This window comes from Pleurodeles waltl, chromosome 1_2 (assembly GCF_031143425.1).
Source record: "Pleurodeles waltl isolate 20211129_DDA chromosome 1_2, aPleWal1.hap1.20221129, whole genome shotgun sequence".
In the NCBI taxonomy this organism is placed as follows: domain Eukaryota; kingdom Metazoa; phylum Chordata; class Amphibia; order Caudata; family Salamandridae; genus Pleurodeles; species Pleurodeles waltl.
Window position 1 is genome coordinate 1,311,360,293 of NC_090437.1, and position 13,877 is coordinate 1,311,374,169.

Genomic DNA, 13,877 nt, shown 5'->3' on the forward strand with positions numbered 1-13,877 from the left:
AAATCAACTCGCAGACAATCTCTCTCGAGATCACCAACAGGTCCACGAATGGGAAATTCACCCCCAAATTCTGAACACTTATTTCAAACTCTGGGGAACACCTCAGATAGACTTGTTTGCGACAAGGGAGAACGCAAAATGCCAAAACTTCGCATCCAGATACCCACACAAACAGTCCCAAGGCAATGCCCTATGGATGAACTGGTCAGGGATATTTGCTTACGCTTTTCCTCCTCTCCCTCTCCTTCCTTACCTGGTAAACAAACTCAGTCAAAACAAACTCAAACTCATATTGATAGCACCAACTTGGGCAAGGCAACCCTGGTACACAACGCTGCTAGACCTATCGGTAGTACCCTGCATCAAATTGCCCAACAGGCCAGATCTGTTGACACAGCACAACCAAAAGATCAGACACCCAGATCCAGCATCGCTGAATCTAGCAATCTGGCTCCTGAAATCCTAGAATTCGGGCACTTCCATACATTCTTGGGTAAGTTGTAAGTCATAAAACAAGCCAGAAGGCCATCCACCAGGCACTGCTATGCAAGTAAATGGAAGAGGTTTGTTTGCTACTGCCATATTAATCAAATACAACCATTACACACAACTCCAGAACATGTAGTGGGTTACTTGCTTCACTTACAAAAATCTAACCTGGCTTTCTCTTCCATTAAAATACACCTTGCAGCAATATCTGCATACCTGCAGACTACCTATTCAACTTCCCTATATAAGATACCAGTCATTAAAGCATTCATGGAGGGCCTTAGGAGAATTATACCACCAAGAACACCACCTGTTCCTTCATGGAACCTAAATGTTGTCCTAACTAGACTTATGGGTCCACCTTTTGAACCCATGCACTCCTGCGAAATACAGTTCCTAACCTGGAAGGTGGCATTTCTCATCGCCATTACTTCCCTAAGAAGAGTAAGCGAGATTCAGGCGTTTACAATACAGGAACCTTTTATACAACTACACAAGAATAAGGTCGTCCTAAGGACCAATCCTAAATTTTTGCCAAAGGTTATTTCACTGTTCCATCTAAATCAAACAGTGGAACTTCCAGTGTTCTTTCCACAGCCAGATACCGTAGCTGAAAGGGCACTACATACATTAGATGTCAAAAGAGCATTGATGTATTACATTGACAGAACAAAAAACATCAGAAAGACTAAACAACTATTTATTGCATTTCAAAAACCTCATGCAGGAAACCCAATATCAAAACAAGGTATAGCCAGATGGATAGTTAAATGCATCCAAATCTGCTACCTTAAAGCTAAACGACAGCTGCCCATTACACCAAGGGCACACTCAACCAGAAACAAAGGTGCTACCATGGCCTTTCTAGGAAACATCCCAATGCAAGAAATATGTAAGGCAGCCACATGGTCTACACCTCACACATTCACCAAGCACTACTGTGTAGACGTGTTATCCGCACAACAAGCCACAGTAGGTCAAGCCGTATTAAGAACATTATTTCAGACTACTTCCACTCCTACAGGCTGATCCACCGCTTTTTGGGAGATAACTGCTTACTAGTCTATGCAAAACATGCGTATCTACAGCGACAGATGCCATCGAACTGAAAATGTCACTTACCCAGTGTACATCTGTTCGTGGCATCAGTCGCAGTAGATTCGCATGTGCCCACCCGCCTCCCCGGGAGCCTGTAGCAGTTTGGAAGTTACCTTCAACTATTTATATATGTATCATCTCAACCTTAAATAGGTGCATACTTAGTCACTCCATTGCATGGGCACTATTACTACAATTCAACTCCTACCTCACCCTCTGCGGGGAAAAACAATCGAAGATGGAGTCGACGCCCATGCGCAATGGAGACAAAAGGAGGAGTCACTCGGTCCCGTGACTCGAAAGACTTCTTCGAAGAAAAACAACTTGTAACACTCCGGCCCAACACCAGATGGCGAGCTATTGCAAAACATGCGAATCTACTGCGACTGATGCCACGAACAGATGTACACTGGGTAAGTGACATTTTCAATACAGAGCCAACTTCCTACAGGTGAGTTATGCCAATTGAGGGCAAGAGAAATAAACATAGACAATTTTAAGTGTCAGAGTACATGCTCCTAGTCCTGTTTTGCAGGGCTCGGTGCATTTCACAGCCATTACACCAGTGCCTAGTAGTCAAAATGGGAGGAGGCGGGAGGGAGAGAGAGTGTGTGTGTGTGTGAACGAGAGAGAGAGAGTGAGTGTGTGTGTGAACGAGAGAGAGAGTGAGTGTGTGTGTGAACGAGAGAGAGTGAGTGTGTGTGTGAACGAGAGAGAGTGTGTGTGTGAACGAGAGAGTGTGTGTGAACGAGAGAGAGTGAGTGTGTGTGTGAACGAGAGAGAGAGTGAGTGTGTGTGTGAACGAGAGAGAGAGTGAGTGTGTGTGTGAACGAGAGAGAGTGAGTGTGTGTGTGAACGAGAGAGAGAGTGAGTGTGTGTGTGAACGAGAGAGAGAGTGAGTGTGTGTGTGAACGAGAGAGAGAGTGAGTGTGTGTGTGAACGAGAGAGTGAGTGTGTGTGTGTGAACGAGAGAGAGTGAGTGTGTGTGAACGAGAGAGAGTGAGTGTGTGTGAACGAGAGTGAGTGAGTGTGTGTGAACGTGAGTGAGTGTGTGTGAACGAGAGAGAGAGTGTGTGTGAACGAGCGGGAGAGAGAGTGTGTGCGAACGAGCGGGAGAGAGAGTGTGTGCGAACGAGCGGGAGAGAGAGTGTGTGCGAACGAGCGAGAGAGAGAGTGTGTGCGAACGAGAGAGAGAGAGAGTGTGTGCGAACGAGCGAGAGAGAGAGTGTGTGCGAACGAGCGAGAGAGAGAGTGTGTGCGAACGAGCGAGAGAGAGAGTGTGTGCGAACGAGCGAGAGAGAGAGTGTGTGCGAACGAGCGAGAGAGAGAGTGTGTGCGAACGAGCGAGAGAGAGAGTGTGTGCGAACGAGCGAGAGAGAGTGTGTGCGAACGAGCGAGAGAGAGAGTGTGTGCGAACGAGCGAGAGAGAGAGAGTGTGTGCGAACGAGCGAGAGAGAGAGAGTGTGTGCGAACGAGCGAGAGAGTGTGTGCGAACGAGCGAGAGAGTGTGTGCGAACGAGCGAGAGAGTGTGTGCGAACGAGCGAGAGAGTGTGTGCGAACGAGCGAGAGAGTGTGTGCGAACGAGCGAGAGAGTGTGTGCGAACGAGCGAGAGAGTGTGTGCGAACGAGCGAGAGAGTGTGTGCGAGCGAGCGAGAGAGTGTGTGCGAGCGAGCGAGAGAGTGTGTGCGAGCGAGCGAGAGAGTGTGCGAGAGAGCGAGAGAGTGTGTGCGAGAGAGAGAGAGAGAGTGTGTGTGCGAGAGAGAGAGAGAGAGTGTGTGTGCGAGAGAGAGAGAGAGAGTGTGTGTGCGAGAGAGAGAGAGAGAGTGTGTGTGCGAGAGAGAGAGAGAGAGTGTGTGTGCGAGAGAGAGAGAGAGAGAGAGTGTGTGTGCGAGAGAGAGAGAGAGAGTGTGTGAACGAGAGAGAGTGTGTGTGCGAACGAGAGAGAGAGAGAGTGTGTGCGAACGAGCGAGAGAGAGAGTGTGTGCGAACGAGCGAGAGAGAGAGAGTGTGTGCGAGCGAGAGAGAGAGAGTGTGTGCGAGCGAGAGAGAGAGAGTGTGTGCGAACGAGCGAGAGAGTGTGTGCGAACGAGCGAGAGAGTGTGTGCGAACGAGCGAGAGAGTGTGTGCGAACGAGCGAGAGAGTGTGTGCGAACGAGCGAGAGAGTGTGTGCGAACGAGCGAGAGAGTGTGTGCGAACGAGCGAGAGAGTGTGTGCGAACGAGCGAGAGAGTGTGTGCGAACGAGCGAGAGAGTGTGTGCGAACGAGCGAGAGAGTGTGTGCGAACGAGCGAGAGAGTGTGTGCGAACGAGCGAGAGAGTGTGTGCGAACGAGCGAGAGAGTGTGTGCGAACGAGCGAGAGAGTGTGTGCGAACGAGCGAGAGAGTGTGTGCGAACGAGCGAGAGAGTGTGTGCGAACGAGCGAGAGAGTGTGTGCGAACGAGCGAGAGAGTGTGCGCGAACGAGCGAGAGAGTGTGCGCGAACGAGCGAGAGAGTGTGCGCGAACGAGCGAGAGAGTGTGCGAGAGAGAGCGAGCGAGTGTGTGCGAGAGAGAGAGAGAGAGTGTGTGCGAGAGAGAGAGAGAGAGTGTGTGTGCGAGAGAGAGAGAGAGAGTGTGCGAGCGAGAGAGAGAGAGTGTGTGAGCGAGAGAGAGAGAGTGTGTGAACGAGAGAGAGTGTGTGTGCGAACGAGAGAGAGTGTGTGTGCGAACGAGAGAGAGTGTGTGTGCGAACGAGAGAGAGTGTGTGTGCGAACGAGAGAGAGAGAGAGAGTGTGTGCGAACGAGAGAGAGAGAGAGAGTGTGCGAACGAGAGAGAGAGAGAGAGTGTGTGCGAACGAGAGAGAGAGTGTGTGCGAACGAGAGAGAGAGAGAGAGTGTGTGCGAACGAGAGAGAGTGTGTGCGAACGAGCGGGAGAGAGTGTGTGAGACCCTACCTACAAAAAGCCTGTTTATTACAGTTGCAAAGAATTTACATGCCTTTGTTATGATGAAAAGGAGGTTCAGATGGTCCCTTGGTCATATCCTGAGCAAGTGATGGTGAACCATCCGAAGGGTGGTAATTTGCACGAGTAATTTAATAATTTATGGTAGTCTGTCAAGGTTAACCATTGTTTCAGGTCAGTACGCGTTGCCTATTAACAAATTAAAAGCATACTATAAGCCTAGATTCAATCCATTTCTGAAAACTCGATGCAAATAGCATTCTTACTGTTCACTTTTGTGTTACTAAGTTTCACTATATCTTTTGATAGGTATAACTTCTTTAAGGGGTGTCCAAAAGCAAAGACCTGCACAATAATCTTGAGAGGTGGTGCAGAGCAGTTCATGGAAGAAACAGAGAGATCGTTGCATGATGCCATCATGATCGTCAGGCGAGCAATCAAGGTATGAAACAACCCCAGAAGGTATTGCATTTTTTTTGTAGAAACATTGGTTCCATATGGGAAACCTTTTTTTAAATGTACTCTAAAGTTTGAAGATATCTGACAATTTTGCAAACTGTAAATTTTAATGTCGCTCAGGGTATTTTCAACTTGATCCTTGACGACTTCAGTGTTACTGTCACTTTGGCTCTAGCCTACGCTTATGCTTTCCTTTCACTCTGGCAGTTGAAAAATTGGCTAAAATGTGGAACCAAACCTATTACCATTATTGTATGAGAATCGCTGAAATTCTAGGGCTCGGAGTGTTACAAGTTGTTTTTCTTCGAAGAAGTCTTTTCGAGTCACGAGATCGAAGGACTCCTCCCCTTTCGGCTCCATTGCGCATGATAGTTAGAATCTCGGAAAATTCTACGGTATTGTTTGCGTTCGGTATTGGGTTAGTTACAACAGATCGACACCGAATTTTGAAGAGCTCTGGGTTTTCGATCCCCCGTCGGGGCCTGGTCGGCCCGACCACGTGTCTCTTCAAGGCTAATGGAACGGACCCCATTCCGCTTCTGCCCCAAATGTCACAACAAGTATCCTTATACAGATCATCATCTGGTCTGTAACTTGTGTTTGTCTCCAGAACACAAAGAAGATACTTGTGAAGCCTGTCGAGCGTTTCGGTCAAGAAAGACATTAAGAGACCGAAGAGCGAGAAGACTACAGATGGCGTTGGCGCCGACAGGACAAAAACACTTGGAGGAGGAAGAAGAAACCTTCTCCATCGAGGATTCGGACAAGGTCGATCCCGAACAGACGCTGAAAACCGTGAGTAAGACGTCGACACACAAAACTCACGGAAAGACCACTAAAGCCCAGGGGACGCCACCGCCAGCTGGCCATGGCTTAACGCGAAAAATAGGTGACCGATCATCGGCACCGAAAAAGGGCACGCATGTGTCGACATCCGACTCCGATCGAGATACCGGCACACAGCAGACTCGACCCCGAGACAGCGGGTCAGAGCAAGTTCGGCATTGAGAGGGTGGCACTGAAACGAGTCGGCACCGAGAGACCGGAATGCCGAAAAAAAAAAAAAAAAAAAGTGTTGTCGGAGCTGAAAAAGACTGCCGAAAAAGTTTCCATACCGAAACATCTGGCCCCGGAACCGAAAACAAGTTCCTACACAGAGGAACAGGGACTGTCCTCACAAATGCAAGGACATAGGTTCGGACAAGAACTAGAGTCAGTGGAACCAGACTACACTCGTAGAAGGCTCCACATCCAAAAGGACACAGGGAAGATAAGTACTCTTCCCCCAATTAGGATGAAAAGAAGATTGTCCTTTTCAAGAAAAGGACAAGCAGCCACAGGCAAAGGTGGCAAGACAAGTAACCCCGCCACCATCTCCACCACGCTCAACGCAGACATCACCGGTAGCCACTCCACCACTGATGCAGTCCCCAACTCCTACTGGAATGAGTCAGGATGATCCCGACGCATGGGATCTTTATGATGCGCCAGTATCAGATAACAGCCCAGACTGTTATCCAGCGAGACCGTCGCCACCTGAGGACAGTACAGCCTACACACAGGTGGTGTCAAGAGCAGCGGCGTTTCATAATGTCACCCTGCATGCAGAGCCTATTGAGGACGACTTTTTATTTAACACACTATCCTCCACACATAGCCAATACCAAAGTCTCCCTATGCTACCTGGAATGCTAAAACACTCCAAACAGGTGTTTCAGGAGCCTGTGAAGGGCAGGGCTATAGCTCCAAGGGTGGAGAAGAAATACAAACCGCCGCCAACAGACCCCGTATATATCACGCAGCAATTAACACCAGACTCTGTGGTAGTAGGGGCAGCTCGCAAGAGAGCGAACTCACACACCTCAGGAGACGCACCACCTCCAGACAAGGAGAGTCGCAAGTTCGACGCTGCGGGGAAAAGGGTTGCAGCACAAGCGGCCAACCAATGGCACATTGCCAACTCGCAGGCATTGCTGGCGAGATATGATAGGGCTCATTGGGACAAAATGCAACATTTCATTGAACACTTGCCCAAAGAGTTCCAAAAAAGGGCACAACAGGTGGTGGAGGAAGGACCGAGTATCTCGAACAATCAGATACGCTCGGCAATGGATGCAGCAGATACAGCTGCTAGGACAGTAAATACAGCAGTGACCATAAGGAGACACGCATGGCTGCGGACATCAGGATTCAAGCCGGAAATACAACAAGCCGTGCTGAATATGCCATTTAACGGACAGCAGTTGTTTGGGCCGGAAGTGGACACTGCTATCAAAACTTGAAAAGGACACTGATACGGCCAAAGCCATGGGCGCACTCTACTCCCCACAGACCAGAGGCACATTTCGTAAAACAGTTTCGAGGGGGGTTTCGAGGACAAAGCACGGAACCTACAACCTCACAAACAAGGCCCACTTATCAGAGCCAATATCAGCGGGGAAGTTTTCGGGGACAATATAGAGGGGGCCAATTCCAAAAGAGTAGAGGGAAGTTCCAAAGTCCCAAAATTCCTCAAAACAAGCAGTGACTTCGACGTCACAAATCCCCAACACAACACCTGTGGGGGGGAGACTAACCAAGTTCTACAAACATTGGGAGGAAATAACAACAGACACTTGGGTCCTAGCAATTATCCAGCATGGTTATTGCATAGAATTTCTCAAATTCCCTCCAAATGTCCCACCGAAAACACACCATGTCAAAACAACACATGGATCTTCTAGAACCAGAGGTCCAAGCGTTGTTACAAAAAGATGCAATAGAACTGGTACCAATTCATCAGAGAGGAACAGGAGTTTACTCGCTGTACTTTCTCATACCCAAAAGGACAAAGCTCTAAGACCTATATTAGATCTCAGAACATTAAATATCTACATCAAATCAGATCACTTTCACATGGTGACATTACAGGACGTAATCCCATTGCTCAAACAACAAGACTACATGACAACACTAGACCTAAAGGATGCATACTTCCATATAACGATACATCCTTCAAACAGAAAGTACTTAAGGTTTGTATTCCAAGGTGTACATTGCCAATTCAAAGTGTTGCCATTCGGGATAACAACTGCGCCAAGAGTTTTTACAAAATGCCTGGCAGTAGTGGCTGCTCATATCAGGAGGCAGCAAATATGTGTTCCTGTACCTAGACGATTGGTTAATCAAAACCAACACGCAAGAACGGTGTTCACAACACACAAAGTATGTCATAGAAACCCTCCACAAACTAGGTTTCTCACTCAACTACAGTCACACCTTCAGCCGTGTCAAACACAGCAATACTTAGGGGCGACAATCAACACAACAAAAGGGATTGCCACTCCAAGTCCACAAAGGGTACAGGCATTTCACAATGTAATATAGGCCATGTATCCAAAACAAAAATACAAGTCAAGATGGTTGTAAGGAAATGCCTCCTTGGCATGGTTACCCCCTGACTTTTTGCCTTTGCTGATGCTATGTTTTGAATTGAAATTGTGCTGAGGCCTGCTAACCAGGCCCCAACACCAGTGTTCTTTCCCTAACCTGTACTTTTGTTTTAACAGTTGGCACACCCTGGCATCCAGGTAAGTCCCTTGTAACTGGTACCCCTGGTACCAAGGGCCCTAATGCCAGGGACGGTCTCTAAGGGCTGCAGCATATCTTATGCCACCCTGGGGACCCCTCACTCAGCACAGACACACTGCTTGCCAGCTTGTGTGTGCTGGTGAGGACAAAACGAGTAAGTCGACATGGCACTCCCTTCAGGGTGCCATGCCAGTCTCTCACTGCCTATGCAGTATAGATAAGTCACCCCTCTAGCAGGCCTTACAGCCCTAAGGCAGGGTGCACTATACCATAGGTGAGGGCACCAGTGCATGAGCACTGTGCCCCTACAGTGTCTAAGCCAAATCTTAGACATTGTAAGTGCAGGGTAGCCATAAGAGTATATGGTCTGGGAGTCTGTCAAACACTAACTCCACAGCACCATAATGGCTACACTGAAAACTGGGAAGTTTGGTATCAAACTTCTCAGCACAATAAATGCACACTGATGCCAGTGTACATTTTATTGTAAAATACACCCCAGAGGGCACCTTAGAGGTGCCCCCTGAAACCTTAACCAACTACCTGTGTAGGCAGACTGGTTTTAGCAGCCTGCCACACTCGAGACATGTTGCTGGCCACATGGGGAGAGTGCCTTTGTCACTCTGTGGCTAGTAACAAAGCCTGCACTGGGTGGAGATGCTTATCACCTCCCCCTTGCAGGAGCTGTAACACCTGGCGGTGAGCCTCAAAGGCTCACCCCCTTTGTTCCAGCACCACAGGGCATTCCAGCTAGTGGAGTTCCCGCCCCCTCCGGCCAGGGCCCCACTTTTGTCGGCAAGGCCGGAGGAGATAATGAGAAAAACAAGGAGGAGTCGCTGACCAGTCAGGACAGCCCCTAAGGAAACCTGAGCTGAAGTGACTCTGACTTTTAGGAATCCTCCATCTTGCAGATGGAGGATCCCCCCAATAGGGATAGGAATGTGACCCCCTCCCCTGGGGAGGAGGCACAAAGAGGGTGTAGCCACCCTCAGGGCTGGTAGCCATTGGCTACTGCCCTCCCTGACCTAAACACACCCCTAAATTCTGTATTTAGGGGCTCTCCTGAACCTAGGAACTCAGATTCCTGCAACCTAAGAAGGAGAGGACTGCCGAGCTGAAAAACCCTGCAGAGAAGACGGAGACACCAACTGCTTTGGCCCCAGCCCTACCGGCCTGTCTCCCCCCTTCGGAAGAAAACTGCTCCAGCGACGCTTTCCCCAGGACCAGCGACCTCTGAATCCTCAGAGGACTGCCCTGCTCTAAAAGGACCAAGAAACTCCAGAGAACAGCGGCCCTGTTCAACAAAGACTGCAACTCTGTTTCCAAAGGAGCAACTTTAAAGACCCCTGCAATCCCCGCCAGAAGCGTGAGACTTGCAACTCTGCACCCGGCGACCCGACTCGACTGGTGGAGAAACAATGCTACAGGGAGGACCCCCCCGGCGACTCCAAGACTGTGAGTAACCCAAGTTGTCCCCCCTGAGCCCCCACAGCGACGCCTGCAGAGGGAATCCTGAGGCTCCCCCTGACCGCGACTGCCTGAATCCAAAATCCCGACGCCTGGAAAAGACCCTGCACCCGCAGCCCCCAGGACCTGAAGGATCGGAACTCAGTGCAGGAGTGACCCCCGAGGACCCCCACCCCCCTCCCCCCCTTGCCTGCCTGCATCGCTGAAGTGACTCCTTGGTCTCCCATTAAAACCCATTACAAACCCGACGTGTGTTTGCACACTGCACCCTGCCGCCCCCGTGCTGCTGAGGGTGTACTTTCTGTGCTAACTTGTGCCCCCCCCCCAGTGCCCTACAAAACCCCCCTGGTCTGCCCTCCGAAGACACGGGTACTTACCTGCTGGCAGACTGGAACCGGGGCACCCCCTTCTCCATTGAAGCCTATGTGTTTTGGGCACCACTTTGAACTCTGCACCTGACTGGCCCTGAGCTGCTGGTGTGGTAACTTTGGGGTTGCTCTGAACCCCCAATGGTGGGCTACCTTGGACCCAAACTTGAACCCCATAGGTGGTTTACTTACCTGCAAGAACTAACAATTACTTACCTCCCCTAGGAACTGTGAAAATTGCACTGTCTAGTTTTAAAATAGCTATATGTGTTTTATCTGAAAAGTATATATGCTATTGTGATTATTCAAAGTTCCTAAAGTACTTACCTGCAATACCTTTCAAATGAGATTACATGTAAAATTTGAACCTGTGGTTCTTAAAATAAACTAAGAAAAGATTTTTCTATACAAAAACCTATTGGCCTGGAATTGTCTCTGAGTGTGTGTTCCTCATTTATTGCCTATGTGTATGTACAACAAATGCTTAACACTACTCCTTTGATAAGCCTACTGCTCGACCACACTACCACAAAATAGAGCATTAGTATTTATCTCTTTTTGCCACTATCTTACCTCTAAGGGGAACCCTTGGACTCTGTGCATACTACTCCTTACTTTGAAATAGTGCATACAGAGCCAACTTCCTACAATGGTGATGAAACTACTAGGCATGATGTCCTCCTGCATAGCCATTGTCCCAAACGCAAGGTTGCACATGCAGCCCTTACAACAGTACCTAGCATCACAATGGTCACAGGCACAGGGTCAACTTCTAGATCTAGTGTTGATAGACCGCCAAACATACACCTCGCTTCAATGGTGGAACAGTAAAAATGTAAACCAGGGACGGCCTTTCCAAGACCCAGTGCCACAATACGTAATAACGACAGATGCCTCCATGACAGGGTGGGGAGCCCACCTCACTCAACACAGTATCCAAGGACAATGTGACACTCAGCAGAGACAGTTTCATATAAATCACTTAGAACTACTGGCAGTATTTCTGGCGTTGAAGGAATTTCAACCCATAATAAGCCACAAACACATTCTTGTCAAAACAGACAACATGACAACAATGTATCATCTGAACAAACGGGGAACAAACCGGGAGGAACACACTTGACAGTTGTCTCCTGGCACAGCGAATATGGCATTGGGCGATTCACAACCACATTCGCCTAATAGCAGTTTATTCCAGGAATTCTGAATCAGTTAGCAGACAATCTCTCGGGATCACCAACAGATCCACGAATGGGAGATTCACCCCCAAATACTAAACACTTACTTCCAAAGATGGGGAACACCACAAATAGACCTATTTGCAACAAAAGAAAATGCAAAATGCCAAAACTTGGTACCCACAAGATCAATCTCAGGGCAAAGCGTTATGGATGAGTTGGTCAGGGATATTTGCATACACTTTTCCCCCTCTCCCACTCCTTCCGTATCTAGTAAACAAATTGAGTCAAAACAAACTCAAACTCATAGCACCAACCTGGGCAAGACAACCTTGCTACACAACACTACTAGACCTCTCAGTAGTGCCTCATATCAAGCTTCCAAACAGACCAGATCTGTTAACTCAACACAAACAGATCAGGCATCCAAATCCAGCATCACTGAAACTAGCAATTTGGCTTCTGAAGTCTTAGAATTCGGACATCTAGACCTTACACAGGAATGTATGGAGGTCATAAAACAAGCAAGGAAACCAACCACAAGACATTGCTATGCAAATAAGTGGAAAAGATTTGTTTATTATTGCCATAAGAATCAAATTCAGCCATTACACGCATCTGCTAAAGACATCGTAAGCTACTTACTACATTTACAAAAGTCAAAGCTAGCTTTTTCATCCATTAAAATACATCTTACCGCAATTTCAGCTTATCTGCAAATTACGCACTCAACTTCATTATTTAGGATCCCAGTCATAAAAGCATTTATGGAGGGCCTAAAGAGAATTATCCCACCAAGAACGCCACCAGTTCCTTTGTGGAACCTTAACATTGTCTTAACACGACTCATGGGTCCACCTTTTAAACCCATGCACTCGTGAGATGCAATACTTAACGTGGAAAGTAGCATTTCTAATTGCCATCACATCTCTAAGAAGAGTAAGTGAGATACAAGCATTTACCATACAAGAACCCTTTATTCAGATACACAATGTAGGAAGTTGGCTCTGTATGTGCTATTTCAAAGTAAGGAATAGCATGCACAGAGTCCAAGAGTTCCCCTTAGAGGTAAAATAGTGGTAAAAATAGATAATACTAATGCTCTATTTTGTGGTAGTGTGGTCGAGCAGTAGGCTTATCCAAGGAGTAGTGTTAAGCATTTGTTGTACATACACATAGACAATAAATGAGGTACACACACACTCAGAGACAAATCCAGCCAATAGGTTTTGTTATAGAAAAGTATCTTTTCTTAGTTTATTTTAAGAACCACAGGTTCAAATTTAACATGTAATATCTTGTTTGAAAGGTATTGCAGGTAAGTACATTAGGAACTTTGAATCATTTCAATTGCATGTATACTTTTCAAGTTATTCACAAATAGCTATTTTAAAAGTGGACACTGCAATTTTCACAGTTCCTGGGGGAGGTAAGTTTTTGTTAGTTTTACCAGGTAAGTACGACACTTACAGGGTTCAGTTCTTGGTCCAAGGTAGCCCACCGTTGGGGGTTCAGAGCAACCCCAAAGTTACCACACCAGCAGCTCAGGGCCGGTCAGGTGCAGAGTTCAAAGTGGTGCCCAAAACGCATAGGCTTCAATGGAGAGAAGGGGGTGCCCCGGTTCCAGTCTGCCAGCAGGTAAGTACCCGCGTCTTCGGAGGGCAGACCAGGGGGGTTTTGTAGGGCACCGGGGGGGGACACAAGCCCACACAGAAATTTCACCCTCAGCGGCGCGGGGGCGGCCGGGTGCAGTGTTAGAACAAGCGTTGGGTTCGCAATGGAAGTCAATGAGATCAAGGGATCTCTTCAGCGTTGCAGGCAGGCAAGGGGGGGCTTCCTCGGGGAAACCTCCACTTGGGCAAGGGAGAGGGACTCCTGGGGGTCACTTCTGCAGTGAAAGTCCGGTCCTTCAGGTCCTGGGGGCTGCGGGTGCAGGGTCTTTTCCAGGCGTCGGGACTTAGGTTTCAGAGAGTCGCGGTCAGGGGAAGCCTCGGGATTCCCTCTGCAGGCGGCGCTGTGGGGGCTCAGGGGGGGACAGGTTTTGGTACTCAGTCGTAGAGTAGTCCGGGGGTCCTCCCTGAGGTGTTGGTTCTCCACCAGCCGAGTCGGGGTCGCCGGGTGCAGTGTTGCAGGTCTCACGCTTCTTGCGGGGAGATTGCAGGGTTCTTTAAAGCTGCTCCTTTGGATAAAGTTGCAGTCTTTTTGGAGCAGGTCCGCTGTCCTCGGGAGTTTCTTGTCGTCGTCGAAGCAGGGCAGTCCTCAGAGGATGCAGAGGTCGCTGGTCCCTTTGGAAGGCGTCGCTGG

The 13,877-nt window shown here is 48.5% G+C and overlaps 1 protein-coding gene across 1 annotated transcript in view; it reads left to right on the forward strand.

Moving 5' to 3' along the window:
- The window catches only part of CCT7 (chaperonin containing TCP1 subunit 7), a 149,517-nt gene that overhangs the window by 102,950 nt on the left and 32,690 nt on the right, over nucleotides 1-13,877 (forward strand). The window contains exon 10 of the mRNA XM_069205603.1: nucleotides 4,841-4,973. Coding sequence (XP_069061704.1) covers nucleotides 4,841-4,973 — 133 coding nt within the window. The remainder of the gene's footprint in view (nucleotides 1-4,840; nucleotides 4,974-13,877) is intronic.